This window comes from Anomaloglossus baeobatrachus, chromosome 3, assembly GCF_048569485.1.
Source record: "Anomaloglossus baeobatrachus isolate aAnoBae1 chromosome 3, aAnoBae1.hap1, whole genome shotgun sequence".
Taxonomy (NCBI): domain Eukaryota; kingdom Metazoa; phylum Chordata; class Amphibia; order Anura; family Aromobatidae; genus Anomaloglossus; species Anomaloglossus baeobatrachus.
Genome location: NC_134355.1, coordinates 45,107,912 through 45,133,681, shown reverse-complemented (window position 1 = coordinate 45,133,681; position 25,770 = coordinate 45,107,912). Strand labels below are relative to the sequence as shown.

The 25,770-nt window shown below is 44.1% G+C and overlaps 1 protein-coding gene across 7 annotated transcripts in view; it reads left to right on the top strand.

Moving 5' to 3' along the window:
- Positions 1 to 25,338, top strand: part of HHAT (hedgehog acyltransferase) — a 407,838-nt gene extending 382,500 nt beyond the window's left edge. For all 7 annotated transcript variants that reach the window (XM_075339171.1, XM_075339170.1, XM_075339169.1 and 4 more), the window contains one exon: positions 25,105 to 25,338. In XM_075339171.1, coding sequence (XP_075195286.1) covers positions 25,105 to 25,241 — 137 coding nt within the window. In that variant the 3' untranslated portion in view covers positions 25,242 to 25,338. The remainder of the gene's footprint in view (positions 1 to 25,104) is intronic.
- Positions 25,339 to 25,770: the final 432 nt, after the last annotated feature.

The following is a 25,770-nucleotide window of genomic DNA, read 5'->3' as shown; positions in this document are numbered from 1 at the left end:
TTTTTATTACTACAAATGAATTCTAAATAAAAAATGAAGCAATTTTGCAAAATGTCCTAATTAAAAAATCTCCTACTGTTTTGACTACACAGCTTCTATTTATATCTGTGTGTCTCCATGGTTACAGACTACAAACAAACTCCCTGTAGTCTGGTCATGCATTTATATTCCATGAATTAAGGCTGTTTGTTTTTTGTCTGTTACCTTGCAGACAAATACGTCTAGATAGGGAATTTAGGCACTATATATTGGAACAATGAGAAATTGTTAAAAAAAATGTACGTTTCCTTTAAATATTGTCGAAGAGCTTTAATAAAACTCCTCTTTAAATACTTGTGAACCGCCTAAATCAGTTTGTGCGGTCCATATTTTACTCTGCAATGACGTTCTAAAGTGGATACATGCATATAGATTAGAAAGCTTCCTCCTCATTTGATTACTGGGTGTTGCTTCCTGACATGACATACCAGAAAATAGTTTTTTCTTCCAAATATATGACTAAACCTTTTTTGTTTTATCTGTACTCTGCTCACTGGGATGAAACCTCGCCCCTTCCTGCTCCTCATTTTTTTCTTCTTTATTTCCTTCTTTCCCTTTTTCACCCAATGATGATGCTACTCACTTGAGGAGGTAGAGACAGGAGCCATAAATTAAAAAGTCCGGTTAGTTTATTCAGTTTTCATATACCGCTTCACAGAAAAAGCAAATATAAAGCCTTTCTCCAGCATAAAGGTACAAAGAGTAATAACAGTCCACCCGATCAGGATAAGACACAGTTACCTTCACAAGGTGTCCCACTGGAGGTGTAAGACCTCCACACACAGACCATGTGTCAACAAACAGTCTCCATTTTAAGACATGTACCACTCCCATGGGTGATAATATGTAAGCAGCCAGACCTGCCCAAATCTCTACCTTCTTGTAAAACCCGGCTCTGACGTGCTCTGAAAATTCTGGTAGTATTAAATATACTAGACTATGAAGAAAAAGACATGGATCGCACATCCCAAAAATACAATGATCTAAAGCCGCTAGGCAAAAAATTAAATAGAACATGAGGTTCTTTTGTTACCATTCTGATCAGATTGTATTAAGCCCACTGCCACGTCACGGCAAACCTCTTGAGTGGGTCCCTAACCTGACCTTTTTGTGCGGCACTGTGCACTGACCACCGCCGCAGCGACAAAACGCCAGCAGGGCGGGCGACCTGGTGCCTCACAGCACCCATGCTGCAAGGCAAAGCCCCCAAGGCTCCAGGCCGCGCCGCCCCACTGACACCACACCACCACAACAGCAGCCACCACACAGTACCAGCACACAGTGAGAGGAGCTGTACACTCACCCCCCACTGGCTCCCATATGTGGACTGGGAGCAAAAAGAAGGCTGACCCCTCTTGCAGTCTCCTGCTGATTAAAATCACCTGTGCCAAATGGGGAAAGTGCAGATCCAAGCAAAAAAAAAGAGGGGGATAGAATGATATATACGATACTATGAAGAAAAAGTCTTTTTGCTCCCAGTCCACATATGGGAGCCAGTGGGAGGTGAGTGTACAGCTCCTCTCACTGTGTGCTGGTACTGTGTGGTGGCTGCTGTTGTGGTGGTGTGGTGTCAGTGGGGCGGCGCGGCCTGGAGCCTTGGGGGCTTTGCCTTGCAGCATGGGTGCTGTGAGGCACCAGGTCGCCCGCCCTGCAGGCGCTTTGTCGCTGCGGCGGTGGACAGTGCACAGTGCTGCACAAAAAGGTCAGGTTAGGGACCCACTCAAGAGGTTTGCCGTGACGTGGCAGTGGGCTTAATACAATCTGATCAGAATGGTAACAAAAGAACCTCATGTTCTATTTAATTTTTTGCCTAGCGGCTTTAGATCATTGCATTTTTGGGATGTGCGATCCATGTCTTTTTCTTCATAGTATGTTAAATATACTAGAGCTTGCATCTCTGGCTTACATCACAGAGGATAACCACCTCTGTAACACATACCTCCCATCGACTACATGTCCGGCAGCCATCTTCCAATTCATTACATCTCCTTATATTTGACTCAACCCCGTGCTTGCAGAGACCATTCATAAACCCAACTCCACCCTATTTTTTTTATAAAATCATTAATAAGCGTGGAATCGAAAAGCCGGATGGGGACTGTGCGTCTTCGATGACTAGTCCAAAAGGCAGGTCCCTAGTGGCTCCTCCTGGCTCCGACTTCCCACGTTGTCAATTGGCAAGTGTTGCGAAGTGTAGCTGCTTGTTATCTTAATGTGGCTGTATAGGATTAACAAAAAGGACCTGCTTTCTAGAAACAGCACCACGCTTGAACTGGTATTGCACTTACATTGTTAGGGCGGAGTTGCAATACCAGACACAGCCCATGGATGAAAGTGGCACTGTTTATGGAAAAAAACACTCTTACTCAACCCTTGAACGCATGCGTCATCCCTTTCCTTAATATTACTGAAAGCTGAGACTTTTACAGCCACATTGATAGTTTATAGAATTTCGGATGGGGTCTTTTGATCAATGAAGACACTTTCACATCCTGTTGAAGTCTATATTCAGCTCTCTCTGTTTGATTCTTCCATGTTTTATGACTTGCTCTTGATCTACCTCTACTTTGCAGTTTCTATAACAACATTTTGCTTTTCCATATTTCTAACATTGAAATTGTATATATTCACTAAACCTACCAATCGCGCGCATGCAAATCAAGAACTTGATAAACAGAATATGTTTTGCAAATATTCTTATCTTCTGCAGAACATCTGCTTCTCTTCAGAATGTTTAATACATGTCATCTCACTATCCCACATTTAACTTTTTGCTTATTTTACGTTTTACAACTAAATGTCTTACATTTTATACCTCCTAAACCCATAATAAATATGTCTGGTGACACCGGGGTGCAGAATGTGAACCTTTAGAATATCAGTAGTTTCATTTTTAATGTTAGATGTGTAAATGCCGATCATTCGATGTGTAGAAAAGAGGAAAAATCTATTTTTCATGGAAACTGTAGATATGCTGATGTATCATTTTTGTTCTGCACATTGCCTTTAAAGGGGTGGTTCACTACTCTGCAATAGTGGTCATATCTCTATAAAACAGAGAGGGGAGCCTTTTTCTAAATACCTTGTTCAGCCAATTCTGCATGTGAGCGGCGCTGTTGTGGTCCGCTCATCCCCATGAAGTGACCCCCGGGCTCCATGACCTCTGAGATCCGGTGATGTCACGTCAACTTCCAGTTGACCCGACATCAGCGAGCCCGGCCCCAGTCTCCCTGAGGGACTGGGCTATGGGCAGTGTTTCACCGCTCATCACAGCCCAGCGTCACAGCCCATCATCGCTCCTGCTTGCGGTGCTCTGCAGCGGAGAGCGCACACGACATGCTGTGCTGTGACAAGCAGTGAAAGTCCACCCACAGCTCAGTCATTCAGAAAGACCAGGGCCGAACTCGGGGATGTCTGGTCAACTGAAAGTTGACGTGACATCACCGGATCCCAGAGGTCACGGAGCCCAAGGGAAGGGTCACTTCATGGGGATGAGCGGACCACAATAGCGCCGCTCAGAGGCAGAATTGGCTGATTAAGGTATTTAAAAAAAGCCTTCCCTATCATTTTTATAGAGATGTGGACACTATTGCAGAGTAGTGAACCACCTCTTTAAGCTTGGGATTTCCAACCTTCATATATCGTATCCCCTCCTGTATCTGTGTACATTGAAACACCATTGTCCAGGATTATAAAATGCTGGCTTCTTAGTAGGCCGAGTGGGACATCATGCATGTATCACACACCACAATGATGACGTAGCGTTGATCCTACAAAACAGAAATGCTGGGGATTCTGGCAGATAGGAGGCAATTGATAGAAATCCAGTCCAGCAGCCGTGAACCACTGAGGTGGCCACTGGAAAAGATCCTGCGAAACGATTCTCTCATTTCCACTGGTAAGTCAGTAGAGGATCCTCAACTATACTCCTGTACTGTACTCAATGTACAAAGTCTTAACTTTCCTTGGACTCCTTCGTTGTTATTTTATGCAGGTTACATTACATTAGGATTAAGTAATCTACTTTAATGATTAAACAGAAACCAACTAATGTCTCACCCCCAAGGCCATTTTCACTCAACCTTTAAACACGGACCTTCTGACTTGAGCTACCTGCTTCATATATGCCTATAAGCAGCTATCGCAGGTCGGGATATCTGGCGGATGGGTTGGGTCTTCCAAGGTCAGAATGGTCTGTGTTTCACGGATGTGTGAAACCTGACTTAGGCTAATTACTAGGAGGGGGCATTTACACTGGACAATTATTGGGAACCAAAATCAGGCGTGCATAGCACGGTGGTGGTCAGCCACCAAAAAATTGTTGCATAACTACAGTCATAGCAAAGAAAAAAAGGGAGCCAGCACGATCTAAAATTGGCATGCATCATATAGAAGGTTCAAATTCACAGATTTATTCCAACTGTACTACAATAAAAAATGAGATTTTTAGCAAATAATTGATCAATTCTTTGAGCCACCCCTACCAACGTCACGGCAATTCTCAATAGGGGAGTCCTACACTATATTATGTATATCATGTGCCATGCGGCCTCCTAGATTAAGTTAAAAGCAGACCCATAATGGAGCACACATACCTGTAACCTGTATATAACCGCTTCTATGTTGCAAAAGAGGCAATTATGGATAGAGGCCAGCCCAGGTCCCAACTAAATGCATAATGTCTCACCCCCAAGGCTAATTTCACTCAACCTTTAAACACGGACTTTCTGACTTGAGCTACCTGCTTCATATATGCCTATAAGCAGCTATCGTAGGTCGGGATATCTGGCGGATGGATTGGGTCTTCCAAGGTCAGAATGGTCTGTGTTTCACGGATGTGTGAAACCTGACTTAAGCTAATTACTAGGGGGGGCATTTACACTGGACAATTATTGGGAACAAATTGGTTGTCATCCAGGAAAACTAATTCTTCAAGTGCGATGTTTTAAGTCTATATTCTTGGCAGCACATAGTGTTGTATTAACAAGACGTGCTGCAGAGAACAATAATACCCTATGTGCAAAGAACAATAGTTTAAGGCTGAGCACACTAATACAGAGTGAGTGGAATGCAATAAAAAATCGGATTCCACTCGGACCAATATTAGTCTATGGGGAACCTCCCATAGGTGATTTTTTTTTTCTCAGCGCTATTTGGACCGAGAAAACAATTGCAGCATGCTGCGGGTGAAATGCAGTCCTGTTTCATTCGCACCCATTCAAGTCTTTGGGGGCGAGAGAAACATCACATTGCACTCACATTACACCGGTGTAACGCGAGAGCGATGCGATTCTCGCATCAGCCGGCAATGGAGGAGTTAAATCCACCCCCTCTCGTCCGCAGTGCTGGCCTTCCCCTCCGCAGCTGTGGTCTGATCCCACGACCGGACCACAGTCGCATGACCCCGCTCCCGCTCACCGCTCCCGCTGTGCTGCGATCGTGAGCCGAGTGTCATGCGAGGACTCGAACTAATCCCCGTGTGGCCTCAGCCTAACATTCATTCTGTGCACACGGAAGTCTAAACCATTGCTGGATCCCTTGCTTCTTCCACGTTTCCCGCTGGCACTATCTAAATCCGCTGCAAAGGACTTCATTACTAACTGGTGAGCTGACTAATTTTCATTTCTGTTACCCACAGCCTCTAAAATGACTCAACAGTAGTGGAAGCATTGTAGTCCAGAAGGACACTCCTATTGCAGAATTTACTGGGCTGAGAGGACTTTTCACCAAATTCTTCACGTTGATCTGGACACACTATTTGATAGTGGTTTTCTAACATTTTATTTTCCAATTTTGCCTCTCCGTTGCGGAGATATTGGCAAGTAAAGTATATGGCACCTAATGAGTTAAGTCCAGGTGGTGCTATCATTGGGGGTGTGTACTTCTCCCCGTACGTATTTCTATCTGATAACAGCCACTTGGACTCTACAATACTTAACTCATTAGGTGCCAAATACTTTGATTGCTTATATCGCCGCAACGGAGACGCAAAATTAAGAACTAACGCAATCATGTTATTTTGCTCTGCAGCCACTATTTCTTTCTATGTTTGGTTCAATATGAAAAATTTTATGAAGATTCCTTTAAATGTGGATGAAACAAATAATTTAGACTGAGCATCAAATATCAATTTGCTCCGTCTGCAGTAGGAAGGCGTTTTATCCAAATCTGAGCGTGTATTTACTCCCTGGCATGCAGATGATTAGGTTGGCAAACATCTTCATTTCAATTAAAATCTAATGAGTTGCTTAGACATATTTTTAATTAGACAAGAAGTGCTTAATTGTGTTGATTAACACTATTATGAATGATAAGAGTCCACGCTGACAGGTTTGAAATGCGACATTAATGCTAAGAGTGACTGATGTACAATCCATCGTTGGGTTTACTATGGCAGTGATGATGGGGAACGTCCCTGTATTACATATTTGTCTTTCTTAGAAGAAGTTATGAATGTTTCTTAGTCATTCTTTGTATTTTTATGACTACTCAAAGAATATAACGTAAGAATTTGTCTTAAAGGCCATTGATTGTCCCATGGCTTGTGTCCAAGATAAATTCTGGGCATTGGCCTCAGCAACATAATTTAGGGCTGAATTAATAATGTGTGTCTAATTATCAAGTGGCTCAACACTATATTTTATTTTTTATTAAACAGAAATGTGTTTTGCACAAGATAATATTAAAGTCGACCTTCCAATCATCTTTGCAGTCAGGCGTCAAGTAAGGAGGGTCAACTGAGGATACATCCTTTGGATGGTTGCCCGTTTCTTTGAGCTGATCGATGGTAGTGCTCACTGGTTTGTTTCTTCTTGCCTGGGCATGGTGTATTGCTTGTGTTCTGCTATCTGCATAGTGCTGTTCTTTTTCCATCATTGCCCAAATGGTGAGTTTCTATACGGAAGCTGTAGTCACAAAAATATCTTCTTGGCCGTGCATATAGTAGAGTAGGACCACAAAGAGTCTGATGTGTGCCAGAGAAATGTGCTTGGTTATGCTAATGCCTCCTGGCTGTCACAAGAGGTTGCAGGGAGGAACAGTCAGCAAATAAATTGGAAGATTTTGCATCAGTAGCTGAGAGTGCAGATAGTCCTATGGAGTTGCAGTTGTCTATTGAGAAAGTTAGGTCTGAGACTTGTTAGGCCTGAGACTTGGGGGAGTTGCATTGTGCTTTGTTGAACTGCAAACCATGTCATATGAAGAACGGCTAAAAGAACTAGGGATGTTTAGTTTGCAAAAAAGAAGGCTGAGAGGAGACTTAATAGCGGTCTACAAATATCTGAAAGGTAGTCACAGTGTAGTGGGAACCGCCCTGTTTTCATTAGCACAAGGAAGAACAAGAAGCAATGGGATGAAACTTAAAGAAAGGAGATTCATATTAGACATTAGGAAAAACGTTCTGACAGTGAGTGCAACAGGCGACCACGGGAGGTAGTCAGCTCTCCGTCAATGGAAATCTTCAAGCGGAAACTGGATAAACATATAGCTGGGATGATTTAGGAAAGGCTGCACTCGCAGGAGGGTTGGACCTGATGGCCCTTGAGGTCCCTTCCAACTCCACCATTCTATGATTCTATGACATTGGATGCAAAGGTTGAGTGCAGTCTATGACTGGATGGGTTTTGTGGATTGATGATGGGCTGGAGACTGGGGAGATATGAGTCAGGCCTGAAGAGGGGTGGAAAGGGAAGAGGTTTGGTTGCTTCATATAGCAAAACCTGGTTGAAACGGAGCAGGTGGTGAGCAAAGTGCTATGACCATTTAGCCAAGCTAAAGGCTTTGAAAAACTAGCCTGGTCATGGATGAGGGGGGTTCGCAACTATTCTTTGCATTCTACCACTGAAGCAGGGTTGATGAGCATACTGTTTTAAGATGATGGATTCACAATCCCTCCTCGAAGACACCAGTGTTATTGTTGTAATGTGACTTGTGACATGTGTTATTGTGTTAAATGTATTTTTGCCTGACTGTAGCGAAAGACAGCGTTGATATCTGAGAGCCCAGAGTGTGAAGGAACAATGACTGTTTCCTGTCAGGAAGTCAGATAGGGCCCAGCGTGTAGAAGTGATGGACCTAAAGTCAGGCTAGTGAGCAGAACCGCATGATGTGGGTGTCTCTAGATTGAGCGGAGACTGAGATAGAGGATAGCGAGATCCTGAGGAGAGAGCAAGGGAGAATTGACAGAGATTCAGAGAGAATGGCTGGAGACTGGTTCCGGTCCGGGACAGGACGCCCAACAGTACGACCCCAAGTTTATAACTCATAAAGGTAATGCATTTTTAAACTGTTAGTAATTTTCTTGGTCTGTGACTGTCTTCTTTTATAAAAGGACAACTACTCGAAAGGGATATGTTTTAATTATTTCTCTATGGTGAAAAATGTTAGCTCTGTGTTAGAAATACAGAGCTCCAACCACTTAAAGAAATATAAAGAAATTCAGTTCAGAATTTTGGAACCAAAAATGTAATGATGAAATGTCGGTGATAGACTTCAAATTTCTTTACCATGTCAATAGCGTTGATTGAGTCTCATGAAGAATGTATGAGAATATCAATGATCCTCTGTACACTTTGAGGGTTTTTAGATATTGGGCGATTTTGGCCTTCACATATTTTTTTTATGGTCTACAAGCCCTGCTCACTAAGTGACAATGTATAGCAATGCATAGCTGTAAGTACAAAATACATCACAGCTTATAGCTTGTCTAATAGCTTAGGTCAGGTCATTGTATAGGGAGATAACTATTTCACAACAGGACAGGAGTAATGACACAGGACGACAACCGAGCGCTGGATTTTTCTACCTCATTGACTGATCATTGAGCTCCAATTGCCTGAGATCAAACACGCGGCCGCTGACAGCAAATAGCCAGGAGTATTTCTACTTTTCAGAGATTGATGCTCAATATACAAGTGTCTGTATACAAAGTTAGTCTTTTTTTTTTACTCCAGATAGGTACCAAATGCCGTACTTATTATTTTTTAGATTAATAATAATATAATAAAAAAATAATAATAGTTCATTTTGGTGAGATTACCGTAATCTACCATTTAGTGTTCAGTCACATCTGCGTATAAGAACTGCGAGTGCAATGTGATTAAAAAATTGTATTGCACTCGCACTAATGTTAATCAGTAGAGCAGAGCACATCTGCTAGTTTTCCCTCTGCAAAATTTGGCATGCGGGGCAAATTGCAGCATGCTGGGAGTGCCTGCGTACCTCGCCAATACAAGTCGATGGGTGCTAGAAACGTTCGGCGCACAGACATGCATTTTTAACTTGGAGTTTTACACACTGTCCAAAGCTAAATATAGATACAGTAGAGATATTTTCTGTACAGGGCTTATTTTGTAATAATTTTTCTTTCTTTTTGGATTTATTTTTTTAATACTAAAGGGTACTTTACACAACGATATCGCTAACGATATATCGTCGGGGTCACGGTGTTCGTGATGCACATCCGGCGCCGTTAGCGATATCGTTGTGTGTGACTAAAAGGAGCGACGATCAACGATCGCAAAAACGTCAAAAATCGTTGATCGTTGACACGTCGCTCCTTTTCATAATATCGTTGGTGGTGCATGCCGCTGGTGTGATACCGCAGGAACGACGAACATCTCCTTACCTGCATCCACCGGCAATGAGGAAGGAAGGAGGTGGGCGGCATGTTCCGGCCGCTTATCTCCGCTCCTCCTCTGGGCGGCCGCTTAGTGACGCCGAACGAACCACCCCCTTAAAGGAGAGATTGTTCAGTGTCTCCAGCGACGTCGCTGAACAGGTATGGGCGTGTGACGCTGCCGTAGCGATATTGTTCGGTATGGCAGCGATCACCCCCATGACTAAACAGCGACGTAGGCTGGTGCTATCGCGCACTACATCACTAGCTATCGATAGCGATGTCGCAGCTTGTAAAGCACCCTTAAGACTTTTTTAATTACATTTTCCCTTTTTGTATTTTAGTCCACCTAGTGGACTTAAACCTGTGATTATTTGATCGCTAGTACCTTATACTGCAATACTTCACTATTGCTTCATATAGTAAAAAGCTCAGTCTTATAAAGTCCAGCCCGTGACTGGTTGTCACAACTGCACTAATACGGCGGTCGTGATGGCCTTCAGTTGGCACTTGGTTACCATGGCAAACTCCAATCAAGTTGTGGCAGTGTCACAATAAGTACGGAGAAGTACCCAGCACACGGCGAATGGGAAAGGAAACAATGTGTCTAGGGAAAGGGAAGATGGTGACCCCCGAGCGAACCTACTGCTGGTCACTGGGGTCCCTCACCACCCTAGATAGGTTCTGCACCTATGTGCCAAGCTGGACACCTAACCCTAGATATCCCTAGTGCTGGGCCCTAAATAGGAAACGGATGGGATGAGCGCTTCGTCAACCCCGCTAAACAACTATAGAAGACACAAGGAGGACACACGGGGGGAAAGCATGAGCTACTTATCCACAGATGATACAGGTAGACGTTCAGTGGAGTTTTCAGCAACAATACCACAAAAGATATATTATTAACAAATTAAAGGCATCAATGGACCTCATTGCATTGTTTCAGGGCAACAACTACACTTGGCATGCAAACAGAAAACAAAAAAGTCTGTTTGCAATACCACAGAGGAATACAAACCTCCGGCTTGCAATCTAGGCTTGAAAGAACTGAAAAATATCACCAGCACCAGTCCCAGGAAAGAAGAGGTATTTAAGCACCAAGATAATGCTAATGACCAGTAATTGGCTGGAAAGCGAGCTCCTGCTGGGTCCAAAAGGGGAGAGATGAATCCAGCAGGAAAGCTACCTATACCAATGAATACTGACAGCAGGAACAATGGAAAGTCAGGGAATATTCTGCGCAGCCAAACGCTGTGACCTTCTATGACCAGAAACCACATAACTGCTCTGTCACCTATGACAGGCAGGGCCAATAGGTACCTGGTTCCTTTACTAGGATTGCCAATGTCAGAGACAGACAGCAGAATTTAAATAGTTAAAAAGTAACTGTCGTAACTGTTTCTGATTGCTACTGTTAGAGGCAGGTGATGGCTGTATAACACAGCTGGCATTTACCTAGTGTAGAGCGGGCCCAGCTTCAGAGCCCGCTTCATACAACCACATGGCATATAATATGTCACATGTCTTGGAACAGGAAAGTGTAAATAGCCATTATGCAATTGCGGTTTTGCTGCAAGAGAATGGAAGTGGAAGAACCTAAGTTCAACGTGTTTTAAAAGGACCCTTCAAACATATTATTATCAACAAATAATTGACGACCGGAGCTGCAGAGCTCTGCTATAACATAGGCACTCTCTCACAAGCGCCAAGTCAATCTGATTTACTGCAAATACTATTGTCCTAATTCACTGGTGACTGATATACTGAGCACAGATACGTTCTGCGAAAGCAGATTTGGTGTCAGTCCGTGTGATGGCCTGGTTTGTGTGCGCAGAGTGACATTTATAATGGGATAAATCTACTTACCGCTAGATGGGATTAGATCACAAAGTCTGTAGATATCGTAGAAAGATGATTTATTCTGACACCGAGTCACGGCCACGTTCTGACCTGGGGGAGCTCCGATGGACAAATCTGCACCTAATTACAGATCGCTCCCTGGTGATGGCGGAGACTGCGAGGAAAAAATGCTCCAAGCACCGGGGAATTATCAATGAGATACGTGGTGTGAAGTAGGATTTGAGCGGATTTACTGTAATGAAAGTTGAATGAGATCTGACGGAAGTCACGATGAGACATTGAGAAGAAGCAGAGAGTGAGGACACTGCATGGTTAATGTTGTTTTCTTTGCAATATTAAGGTCATTTAAAAAGCTATTTCTACCCAGACAAGGACAGTAGGCATGATCTAAAAAGGGACAACCACTTTGGTCACCTCTTGGTTAACCAGGAAGAGGTCACTAGTCACAGTCTGAACTCAAGATACAATATCATAGGCTGGACATGCACTTTAAAGGTATTGTCCTGGCTAAAATGATAAGTCTGCAGTCATTCTATGTGACTGCAGACTGGTGAATCCTCTGCGCTGCGAGGATTCACCGGTTTCTGAGCTCGGAACAGCAGTCATCCTGTGTTTTCTTTCCCCTTTGATCATTTGCTGAATGAGTCTATTTGGTCTGTCCTTTTGGGAGATGATATACAGCGTGTCTTGCCTAGTCCTGGGGTGAGGGTATGGGGAGTTTAGGTCAGGGTCTGTTAGGAGATAGGAATACGCTGGAGGCTCGGCCCTGACCACCATTAGGTCTACCGTCGGGATGAGGGACAGAGCACAGGGTCCCTAGTCATAGGGTCAGCACAGGAACCCCCCTGCATAATCTATACTCCAAGACACGCTAGAACATACTGTCACGTCCTCACCGGAGTCCGCTCCTGCGACTTCTGCTCCGATCGCCAGACGACGCCATGTTCCCACCATGGATAGTGCTGGTGATGGGAGAGGAGTCGTGCCCGAGGTTCTGCAGAGCACAGGCTCCGCTCAACCACTAGGCTGGGTTTCCCTGGAACCTGCAGTACCACTGGCTGACTGTAGGTGGCGTGTGTCTCCCGGCTGAAGTGGCCAACATTCACCTGCAGCCTATGGGAAGACACCACACCCTTCTTATTCCCCCTCCTGTCACATGACCACTGCCAGAGATAGTTCTGTTCTCCTGGCTCATGTGCTGTTTGTATTGTGATTCCTGTGCGCTGACCTTTGCTTGTTTTTTGACTACCCTCCTGCCTGTCGTTTTTGTACCTTGCTGCCAGTTCCGGATTTGACCCCTGCTTTGTCTCCTCACTACGTCCTTGCCTGCTGATTCGGTTCCTGTTTTGCATCTCCTGGATTTTGACCCTGCCTGACGACCACGGACTACAGCCTGCCACAGGTAGTGATCTCTGAGGATCTGTGTAATTCCAAATCCCTGTATAGGGGATAAAGGGTTGCAGAGTTCTTGGGGTCCTGCTTTGTGAGTGGCTTTTCTCTAGATTCCCCTTACAGCCAGTCTGAGTCTGTGGCTCCTATCCGGCATTACACATACTAGGACAAATGGATGGACTTGATGGAAAATGGGAAAAAGATTTTTGGCTATCCTCAAAAGGGGGGACTGTTATGGATGGCATTTAATACATATTGACTATAACCAAAAATGCTGTACTAATTTAAAATGGCGCTTGATTTTGTCTAACACACCCATTGTCTGGTTCGTCTCAGACAAAAGGGATTTTTTCTTGATCATGAGATTTACTTTTATTAATACATGCGGAGTTAGCTTAATATAACATTATGAAATGCATATATATATATTACTCAACGTAAGCTCTTTTTGCTACTTAACCAATAAGATTATAGTAGGCATCCCTGGAGGGCCAGGGGCTTCGTATATCCTTGTACTTCCTCAATAAATCATAACTCTTCATCAATCATGTTTGTTATACTTTGATTCGTGTTGATATCTATATATCACATGCAATAAAGGCCTTTAATTACTAATTCGGAGTGCAGGTGTCAAAGAGATAGATGCGTATCATGTGAATGGCATCACCCTACATTTCAAACCATATCAACGTGACTGCATTTATGTGCTATGCATATTCCCGGCCAGAACCCGACTAGTGGGCATGGCCTCACTCAATACAAGTGTATTGTGCAAGGCTGCGTCCACTAGACTGCTGCACCTACTAGTCTGACGTGCCCACTTCATACACTTGTATTGCGCGAGGCTGCGCCCACTAGTCGGGTTCTGGCCAGGAACATGCATGGCGCACCATTGCAATCACTTGATGTCATGGGTGTGTCACGGGTGACAGACAATCATCTGGTTTCTGGCAATAGAAGGTCACAGTGTTTGCGCAAAATGCTCCTTGACTTTCTATTATTCCTGCTGTTAGTATTGACTTTGTTAGGTAACTTTTCTGCTGAGCTTTCATCTCCCCCCTTTAGGACCCAGTAGAGCTCTCCTTCCATCCTGCTGCTGATTATCAGTATTCTCCATGTGCTTAAATGCTCCCATCTTTCCTGGACTTGTGCTGGTGATCTTATTCCATTCATTCAATCTCTGGATGCAAGCATGCAAGCAGGTGACTTGCTTTCCTCTGTAGTATTGTTGCTGAACTTCTACTCAGTTATCTGTAGATAATTAGTTCATGCATTTTCCCCCGTGTGTCCTCCTTGTGTCTTCCGTTAGCATTTAGGGGGGTTGACAAAGAGCTCATCCCAACCGTTCCCTATTTAGGGCCCAGCACTAGGGATACCTAAGGTCAGGTATCTGGCTCAGTGCATAGGTGAGGAACCTATCTGGTGGCGAGGGACCAGCAGTAGGCTTGGTAAGGGGTCACCATCTCCTCCTTCCCTAGACACAGGGTTTCCCTTCCCTTTTGCCGTTCTCATGGTACTTCCCCGTACCTAGCGTGACACTTGACCACCGTTCCTGGGTCAGAAACTGGCGAAATCTAGAAGCGCACAGTGAGTGCACAGGGAGGATCAGTGACTGCCGGCTTATCAATTTAGATTGGACAGACGACCTGTCACCAGGGAACAAGTCAATAATTTTTCCTCTTATTTTATTCCTTCTGCTCCCCTGAGCATAGTTTTTGTTTTTTTTGTTTTTTTTAATTCCTCCATACTGATCTGGAAGGGTAATTACACAGAGCATCCTAAAGTCACACCCCTGAGGATCCTGTGAGCCACACCCAATTGTTAAAGACCAGAAAACTTAGCACTGACTAAAAAAGACAATATCTCTGGAACTGTATGGAGGATTAAGAAAAAAACAACAAAAAATTGGCATACTCAGGGGAGCAGAGGGAACAAAAGAAGCAAAAACTGGCCACTTTTGACATGAAGACAGGTCCTCTTTAAATAGCTGTTAAGTCATTTGGCTCAGAGCTATTACTCTTCCCTTGTGTGCATGCATGATTGACTTGGCTGAGCATGCATGTGTACTCAATAGGGAGATACCGCTGGTAGCAGCGTATCTTCCCAGACAACAAGAGGATGGGGCAAGTAGAAATACAACAACTGAAGCCTTTTTATTTCCCAAGAATCAGGACAGTCCTGTACACATTAAAGGGAATCTGTCAGCAGGTTTTTACCTTGTAATCTGAGACCGGTGTGATGTTAGGGCTGAGACCCTGATTCTAGCGATGTATCTCTTTCAAGGCTGTTTTGCTGTTTCATTAAAATCAGTGTTTTATCAGCAGGAAATTATCACTGCAAGATTAGGTGTCTACTGCATCCTGGTGTCAGCTCTGATCGGTGTAACCCTGCCTCCACCACTGATTGACAGCTTTCTGTCAATATATAGATATTTTTTGCCAGGAGATGCAGATTTGCTGCAGGAAATTGGTGTATAAATTTCAGCACCAAGTCTTCATCTTTTGGCAAAAAAACGCTGTTTTTTTGCCAGAACATGCAGGTCTAAATGAACTCCGTTCACCTGAGTTGAGGTCACTGAGCTCAATCAGTTCACCTGAGGTGAGTTTACCTGCGAGCACAGGTGGGGTACTGTGGGAACCTCCAGCTGTGACCACAGATAAAAGTGACATCACCGCTCAGAGCTGCGGCTCAGTCTCTGCCTAAAGCTGCAGTGGGCGGTCATGTTCTGTAATGTGCCCGCTTACTGTGACTTCAGGATGTAGCAGAGCTGGGATCGTTGTGGGACCTTGTGTAGACTATGACAGACCTAGGTGTTTGTGGGGTTAATAAATTGGAGAAAAAGGGTGGTTTTTTATTTCAAATAAAGGATTTTTTGGTGTTTGCGTTTATATTTTTTCACTTACAGGATTAGAAATGGGGGGTATCTCAGACCCTACCCATTACTAATTTAGGGCTTAGTGGCAGCTGCAAGCTGTTTTAACCCCTTATATAACCCCAATTGCCACTGCACCCTGGCAGTCGGGGTAAGCCAGAATTGTCGCATCTATTGCATCTAGCAATTCTGGGCAGCTGCAGGCTGCTATTTTTAGGCTGCGGGGGCCCAATAACCATGGGTCTCCCCAGCCTGAGAATACCAGGCCCCAGCTGTCACCTTTATCTTGACTGGTTATCAATAGTGGGGAGGGACCACATGCTGTTTTTAAAAATTATTTATTTAAATAATAATAAAAAAAGCTGCTTAGGGTTCCTCTTATTTTTATACACAGCTAATATAAACATACGACTAGGGGCTGAAGCCTGAAGCCGTATGCTTTATCTGTGCTGGGTGTCACAATATGGGGGTCCCTAAGCCAATTTTATTTATTTACTTTTACACCACAGTAGGGACGGAGACAGGGTGTTTGATTACAACAGATTACAGACGCTGTAACACAGGGTGGGGTCCCGGTCTGACTGCAAGGAATCACATACATTGAGACTGACAGTGGGCTAGGGAAGCAGTGATTATGTATGAGGGTTAATGAGCGGACCCGGAAGCTGTGTGACAGCCACGGGGAAGGTCAGGAAGTATAACGGTCGTGCTTTAATCCCCCTTAACCCTTTCTATCACCATTTTACCGCACAAAGTTCGAGTCCCCACAGAGTTATATGGGGTTCGACATCCGGGTTCAAGTTTGTTCCCAATTTGTTTTTTTTGGGGGTTTTTTTTTAAGCCCTACTGGACTTGGCAAACACTAACATATGTGGGTTTGCCCATGTTTTATAAATACATGTAAAGAAAAGCAGAATGAACTTGCCATCATGCACTAGCATCACGTGTAATTGGCATTGCCTTTGAAACTTTGTGCATTTAATTGTTTGAGTGGCGGTGCAGCCTTGAGTCTTTTCTGTTTGTTCTCCCATCAAAAGCTAAAGGGAATGTTACAAAAATCATAAATTAACAGTATGATTCAGTCAAAAGCATTTATAGAGTGCAGCATGGTTTTTCATTCCCCAAAACATCTGCCTTTTACATAGGGGACCTTCAGCTCTGAAGACTGCAGAACAGTGAATGCAGCTCTGGAATTTAAAACAGGCTTCAATTTAGGATCAGTCGGTGCAAAATAAGTAATGGAATGTTTTCCAAAAATTACTCAACTTTTTGTACTATTTGTACCACATTTAGTAAGTGGCCACATTTACGGAGTGTATCATGATTTTAATTTTTTTTTTCCAACAACAGTCGATAGTATTTTTTTAGGTTATTTTGTAGGGGATTTTATTTAGCAAGTGATTTAGAAACTTTGGGTGACTCACATTATAAGATGATGGGGCTTAGAGGATAGCTTCATCAGAAATGCAGCATAGTGTTCTATTAAAGGAAATCGGACACCAGGTTTTTGCTACTTAATCTGGGAGAAACTTAATATAGTGAGCAGAGACCCTGATTCCAGTGACGTGTCATTTACTGGGCTGCTTGCTATAGCTTCTTTTTAAATCATTGTTTTATCAGCAGGAGATTATCACTACATTGCCTGCTGCCAGGTAGTCCAACCCCGCCCCCCACCACTGATTAGCAGTTTTCTGTGTACACTGTGCATAGGCAGAAAACTGCCAATCAGTAGTGTGGGTGGGGTAATATTGTCACGGAAGTGTCACGGTTGACAGACAGTCCACTATTCCAAGAGGATCCCTTAGTTGGACGTGCTTCTCCGGTTACTTTTAGTAACATTTTCACTATTGAAGGTTCTGTGAGTAATTTGTATCACTCTTATAGACAAGTCCTGTGGTGTCTGGCTGTAGAAGGTCACAGCTTTTAGCTACACAAACTGCTGCTTGACATTCTATGTTTCTTCTCTGCTTGGGCTTTATCCCTTTTCTTTTAGGACCCTGCGGATATCCTCACCTGCTGCTAATTATCATTTCCCCTTGTGTCCTTGAATACAAATACTCATACTTGCTCTGGATGTTTGCTGGTGATACAGTTATATTCCGATCCGACAAGAAAGAAGAAAAAAGGTGGCACTCACCAAATCTTCATTTATTGAGACAAAGGGGACATCAAAAAGCAGTAAGTCTGGACCCGACGAAGCGCCCATGAGCGCGAAAGGTCGCCGTCGTCTTTGATGCCCCCGCATTCCTCCCTGCTTTTTGTTGTCCCCTTTTTCTCAATAAATGAAGATTATTACCATTTGGTGAGTGCCACCTTTTTTCTTCTTTCTTGTTGAAGATCGTCTTATGGTTTTCTTTGGAGGTGATGAACCACTGTGTTTGGTCTGTCTTCTTACTGGCTTCCCTGCTGCACCGCATATTGCGGCATGTATAGTGGAGCTGTGCGTGTGGATATTGGTACCAGACATTCCCTGTTTGTTTTTGGACAGTTGTTTCTCTCCCTGAGTCTTCTTTGAGTTATTAATTCTCGCCCCCTGTTTGTGCTCCCTGTGTCTTCTTTAGAGCTTAGTGGGGTTGACTTAGCGTCCCGTTACACATAGCGACGTACCAGCGATCCGACCTGGCAGGGAACGCTGATACGTCGCTACATGGTCCCTGTTGAGCTGTCAATCAGACAGATCTCCACAGCGACCAGCAACCAGCCATCAGCAACCAGCCACCCATGTAACGACGGCTCCCTGCAGACTCAAAACTGGCGCTCGTTGGTCTCCCGCCGTCAAGCACGCCAATGCGTGACCAACGTGCAACAAATGGTCCTGATCGTTTTCTCACGATCAGTGACCTCGCAGCAGGGGCTCGCTCGCTGCTGCGTTGTCACAAAACCTGGGACATTTCAGCGATATCGCTATGTGTGACGGGGGCTTAAGCTCTCAAACCACCCATTCGTTATCTAGGGCCAGTTCAGGGTCAACCAGGGTCAGGTATCCTGCTCGGCGCATTGGGGTAGAACCTATCTAGGGTGGTCAGAGAAGTCAGGTGCCAACGTGAGGTTTGGACAGGGGTCACCATCTACTCCTTCCCTAAACACAGGGTCTCCCTTGCCTGTCGCTGTTTGCGTCGTACGTCCCCATATCAAGTGTGACAAATACAGAGCTCAGCATTCAGTGAACTGATAGATCTGCACCAGATACAACCGTTTTTAATCAATATGGCAACAACCGCTGTAGTCAGAGTCCCCCCCCCCTACAATTTATGACTCTCAGATGAGGGAGCAAAACCTGGTGACTAATTATTTTTAAAGGGAACCTGTCACCACATTTTTGACGTATAAGCTGCGACCACCACCACCGGGCTCTTATATACAGCATTCTAACATGCTGTATATAGGCCGCTGTGAGAACATAAAAAACACTTTATAATACTCACCTAACGGTCGTGTGGTGGGCCATGTGGGTGTCTCCGTTGTCCAGTGCCGGCGCCGCCTCTTTCGGCCATCTTCGTTTTCTTTCTTCTCCAGCCGCGCGGCATGACGCGTCCGACGTCATCCACACTCGCCGGCATTTAGGTCCTGAGCAGGGCAGATCAAAGTATTGTAGTGTGCCTGCTCAGGACAGGCCAGTGTGTATGATCTAGGATGCGTTATTCACACAGGAGTCAGAAGGAGGATGAAGATGGCCGAAAGAGGAGGCGCTGGCACCGGACAACAGAGACGCCCATATGGCCAACCGCGCGACCGTTAGGTAAGTATTATAAAGTGTTTATGTTCTACACAGCAGCCTGGGCTCTTATATACAGCATGTTAGAATGCTGTATATAAGAGCCCGGTGGTAGTGGCCGCAGCTTATACGCCAAAAAAGTGGTTCCCTTCAATAAAATGTTTGTTTATTCCCTTATTTTTTTTTAGCAGTCTATCTACATATTGTATAGGGGATATGTAGCTCTGAATACCGCAGAATTATGAATACAGCTCTGGAATATAAAGCAGGCAGTAATTTAGGATCAATACAAGATAATGGAATGCCTGTTGAAATGTCTTCACCTTTATGTATTTTCTGTGCTATATTGTATGTGCTTTTTAGTAAGTGGTTTAGATATTTTTGTGACTCGCGTTATATAGGAGGAGTAGAGTAACGGGAAGGAGGCGCGACCTCAGGCTTTTTAGATTCCAGTTGTAAAATTCTATTTTAATATTGTTGGTAAAATGAGAGAAATGATTTATAGATCGGGAAAGGATTCCTATAATTAAGCACTATGACATCAATTCTAATCTTGTAGGAGAAAGTCATTTATACCGAACATTACGGCTCTCAATGATAGAAGTCACCTTGAGACGACGCAGGAGCCGAGTCTCGTAACTTTCATCTGCCGAGGGAAGACGAAGTAATGAGCTTAACCAGCCTGGTAAATAATGTAACTTGCGCTGAGCTCCTCGTCCACCGCTGGAGAAGAATAGTTAATAAAAGTTGCTTAAAAGCAAACTCCTATATTTCAATTTAAGGATTAAGGTTTATTATTGGGCAAGTGCATTAAGGAAATGAGGTCATGCTCAATCCCCAGCCGGAGAGAAGCCGTGCCACATCGGTATGCAAGACGTGCTGCAAGCCTTGGGAATATATATACTAATTCAGCTTTAATTATTATACTGAATGTGAGCACGGCTGAACTTACCTGAGACTCTATATCAAATATTCATTAAAGTGTTTTATAGACACTTGCCTTAGGACTCGTACCACCGGGGAATTAAAGATGATGACTACTTTTATTTTTTAATGTTTAACTTAACACCTTAAAAAAAAACAAAAAAAACTCTGCTTTCTACAATAAACAGCACCACTTTTGTCCACAGGCTGTAGGTGGTACTGCAGCTCAGTTTGCATAATTGAGGTTCAAATGCAATACTAATCAACAACTGTATAAAGGAGTGGCTCACACTCTGTTTGATGTGGTCATATATCAGCAAAGGTTCTTAATGTTGTCACCTATCGGCAAGGTGCTTGATGTAGCCAAAGTGCTTCATGTGGTCATATATCAACAAAGTGCTTGATGTGGTCACATATCAGCAAGGTGTTTGATGTAGTCACATATTGGCAAGGAGTTGATGTGGTCACATATTGTCAAGGTGCTTGATGTGGTCACATTTCAGCAAGGTGTTTGATGTGGTCACCTATCGGCAAGGTGCTAGATGTAGTCACCTATCGGCAAGGTGTTTGATGTGGTCACCTATCGGCAACTTGTTTGATGTGATCACCTATCGGCAAGGTGCTTGATATAGTCACCGATCAACAAGGTGCTTGATGTGGTCAAATATCAGCTAGGTGTTTGATGTGGTCACCTATCAGCATGGTGCTTGATGTGGTTACATATCAGCAAGGTGCTTGATGGGGTCATATATTGGCAAGGTGCTTGATGTGGTTACATATCAGCAAGGTGCTTGATGGGGTCATATATTGGCAAGGTGCTTGATGTGGTTACATATTGGCAAGGTGCTTGATGTGGTCACCTATCGGCATGGTGTTTGATGTGGTCAAGTATCAGCAAGGTGTTTGATGTAGTCACAAATCGGCAAGATGTTTAATGTGGTCACATATTAGCAAGGTGCTTGATGTGGTTACATATTGGCAAGGTGCTTGATGTGGTCAAATATCAGCAAGGTGCTTGATGTAGTCACACATTGGCAAGGTGCTTGATGTGGTCATATATTGGCAAGATGCTTGATGTGGTTACATATCGGCAAGGTGCTTGATGGGGTCATATATTGGCAAGGTGCTTGATGTGGTTACATATTGGCAAGGTGCTTGATGTGGTCACCTATCGGCATGGTGTTTGATGTGGTCAAGTATCAGCAAGGTGTTTGATGTAGTCACAAATCGGCAAGATGTTTAATGTGGTCACATATTAGCAAGGTGCTTGATGTGGTTACATATTGGCAAGGTGCTTGATGTGGTCAAATATCAGCAAGGTGCTTGATGTAGTCACACATTGGCAAGGTGCTTGATGTGGTCATATATTGGCAAGATGCTTGATGCGGTTACATATCGGCAAGGTGCTTGATGTGGTCATATATTGGCAAGATGCTTGATGCGGTTACATATCGGCAAGGTGCTTGATGTGGTCATATATTGGCAAGGTGCTTGATGTGGTCATATATTGGCAAGGTGCTTGATGTGGTCAACTATCGGCAAGGTGCTTGATGTGGTCAACTATCGGCAAGGTGTTTGATGTGGTCACCTATCGGCAAGGTGTTTGATGTGGTCACAGATCGGCAAGGTGCTTGATGTGATCACCTATCAACAAGGTGCTTGATGTGGTCAAGTATCAGCAAGGTGTTTGATGTAGTCACAAATCGGCAAGATGTTTAATGTGGTCACATATTAGCAAGGTGCTTGATGTGGTTACATATTGGCAAGGTGCTTGATGTGGTTACATATCGGCAAGGTGCTTGATGTGGTTACATATCGGCAAGGTGCTTGATGTGGTTACATATCGGCAAGGTGCTTGATGTGGTTACATATCGGCAAGGTGCTTGATGTGGTTACATATCGGCAAGGTTGCTGGTGGCCAGTAACCTTGCCGATATGTGACCACATCAAGCACATATATATAATACACTGTAGCCCCTCATGATTGAAGCAGTGGTCCACGTTGAAAAATCACGTTATCTCTCTATGGCAGCTCGTTGGCTTATAATTTAATTATTTAGTGTGAGCCTTTCTTACAGATGAGCCACCTAGCAGTAACGTCAATACAATAATGCTCGGTAGATCCGTAGGGACGCCATATCCAATGTTTGCTGGATGAATAACCTTATTATAACTCTATATATTTAAGTTATAATTATTATCTACTGCCCTATGCCCTGAGGAGTTTTTTAGTCTGGATTCAATATTTATCAGAATTTTTAATTTGGTGTTTTTTTTCTCAGTTGTAATGGGATTACTATTACAAGTTATATTTCATTATCGCTCCAGTGAATTATTACGAGCGGATTCATTTGTAACTTATGGAATAAGTTATGAATTATTTTGCAATTGCACTCAGCTGGCCATTATTTTCCTTGATTCTAACTAAGAACCTGGAAGGGGCTTAAAAAAATATCTAAAACTCCTCTCTCCTTGGCTATTCCTTATATTTCTCCCAAGCACCATCACTCCTCAGATTGGATCCTCTGTCTTCTTTCTTCTGTTTTTAGGCCTCACGTGCTGCCGTTCTCTATGTTATAGACATGCGTGCCCCACATGGTGAAGAACAGCAGCTCTGGCGTCTCAGAAACAAAAGACGATACTAGATAGAGGAGTCAATTTGAGAACCATGGGGGGCAGGAAAGGTAACGAATAGAGTAGAGCTGAGGGGAGTATGAGTTTGGTTTTTTTTCAACTTCTTCCTGGCAGATACAATTTACACATAGTTAATAGTGATGAGCGGGCACTACCATGCTCGGGTGCTCGGTACTTGTAACTGGTGATGAGCAAGCACTACCATGCTCGGGTGCTCAGTACTTGTAACTGGTGATGAGCGGGCACTACCATGCTCGGGTGCTCAGTACTTGTAACTGGTGATGAGCGGGCACTACCATGCTCGGGTGCTCGGTACTCGTAACTAGTGATGAGCGGGCACTACCATGCTCGGGTGCTCAGTACTTGTAACTGGTGATGAGCGGGCACTACCATGCTCGGGTGCTCAGTACTTGTAACTGGTGATGAGCGGGCACTACCATGCTCGGGTGCTCAGTACTTGTAACTAGTGATGAGCGGGCACTACCATGCTCGGGTGCTCAGTACTTGTAACTGGTGATGAGCGGGCACTACCATGCTCGGGTGCTCAGTACTTGTAACTGGTGATGAGCGGGCACTACCATGCTCGGGTGCTCAGTACTTGTAACTGGTGATGAGCGGGCACTACCATGCTCGGGTGCTCAGTACTTGTAACTGGTGATGAGCAGGCACTACCATGCTCGGGTGCTTGGTACTAATAACTAGTGATGAGTGGGCACTACCATGCTCGGGTGCTCAGTACTGGTAACTGGTGATGAGCAGGCACTACCATGCTCGGGTGCTCAGTACTCGTAACTAGTGATATGCGGGCACTACCATGCTCGGGTGCTCTGTACTGGTAACTAGTGATGAGCGGGCACTACCATGCTCGGGTGCTCAGTACTCGTAACTAGTGATGAGCGAGCACTACCATGCTCGGGTGCTCAGTACTCGTAACTAGTGATATGCGGGCACTACCATGCTCGGGTGCTCTGTACTCATAACTAGTGATGAGCAGGTACTACCATGCTCGGGTGCTCTGTACTCGTAACTAGTGATGAGCAGGCACTACCCCATGCTCGGGTGCTTGGTACTAATAGCTAGTAATCAGTGAACACTACCATGCTCGGGTGCTCTGTACTCGTATCTAGTGATGAATGTTCATTACCATGCTCGGTACTCGTAACGAGCAGTTGGACGTTCGGATGGGCTTGACTTGAGTACCCGAGTATAATGGAAGTCAATGGGGAACTCAAGCATTTTTTTGTAAGATTTCCCAGACAAATGCTCAAGTTTCCCATTGACTTCTATTATATGGGTACTTGAGCGAGCACTACCATGTTTGTGTGCTCAGTACTCGTAACTAATGATGAGCGGGCACTACCATGCTCAGGTGCTCAGTACTCATAACTAGTCATGAGGAGCACTACCATGCTTGGGTTTTGGTACTCGTAACTAGTGATGAGTGGGCACTACCATGCTCGGGAGCTCTGTACTCGTAACTAGTGATTAGCGGGCACTACCATGCTCGGGTGCTCGGTATTCATAACTGGTGATGAGCGAGCACTACCATGCTCAAGTGCTTGGTACTCGTAATGAGCAGTTAGACGTTCGGATGGGCTTAACTCATGTACCCGAGTATAATGGAAGTCAATGGTAAACTCGAGCATTTTTTCGTAAGATTTCCCGGAAAAACATTCAAGTTTCTCATTGACTTCTATAATATGGGTACTCAAGTGTCACCTATCTGAGTGTCCAACTGTTCTTAACAAGTTCTGAGCACCTGATGGTGGTGCTCGCTCACCACTACCGTAGAACGTAATTAAATGTATATAGAATTTCTCAGCTGAATATGAGCTGAAATTTCTGGAGATTCGCCCATCATTACTGGTTTCGCTAAACTCCAGCCTTTTCTGTTCCTGTTCTCAGCAAAATCAGGAGTATTGGAGAGTATGAGAATAGAATAAAGAGTCTTCATTACCAAATATTCATGTTATGATTGAAAATGAAGACATCTAGTAAACAATTACCAGTAGAGCCACTGACTACGACGACTATCATTGTGTCATTTTGCAGGTTGGCCCTGGATCCCTCTCGCGGTGTTTTGCTGCCTGTACTGCTACGCTCAGGTGGGAATTGAATGGAGTCTGTTCCTGTACCCTAAATACAAATTCAAGTTTACGCTCTATTCCAGAAAAATGTCAGACAAGTGAAGACTTCACACCCAAAATTTCATGGAAATCACTACATCTTCAGGACAACGAGAGATGGACTCAAGAATCGGTGTTGTACCTTTTAATGATTTTTCTTATTTTTCATAATAAAATTATTTCCTTTTTTCCTATTCTTGTTTCTTCTATGTTTCTTCTAGGTTGGTCTATGATTTTTCTTTTATGATCCTAAATAAATTTAATTCCTTTCGGGAGCTATCGGCTTTCAGTCAAACAGGCGTGTCGGCGCAGCTACGGTCACCGCTCAACACCCTGGCATTTTGACCAATAGCTGTGAATGATGGGCGAGAGTGCTCGACACTGCTCAGTACTCGATCGAGTATTGGGGTGCTCGGGTACTAGCGGTGCTCGGCTATGTATCGCTGGTGCTCAGATGTGTCATTTGTGAAACATGAAACGCAAAGTGCCAACTACGTTCACTGGATGACGGGAGCCAGCACTCCAGTGTGAGCCACTTGCAGTCTATGAATGGCTCTCACTGAGCGTAAAAACAGTATTTTCAGATGTAGTG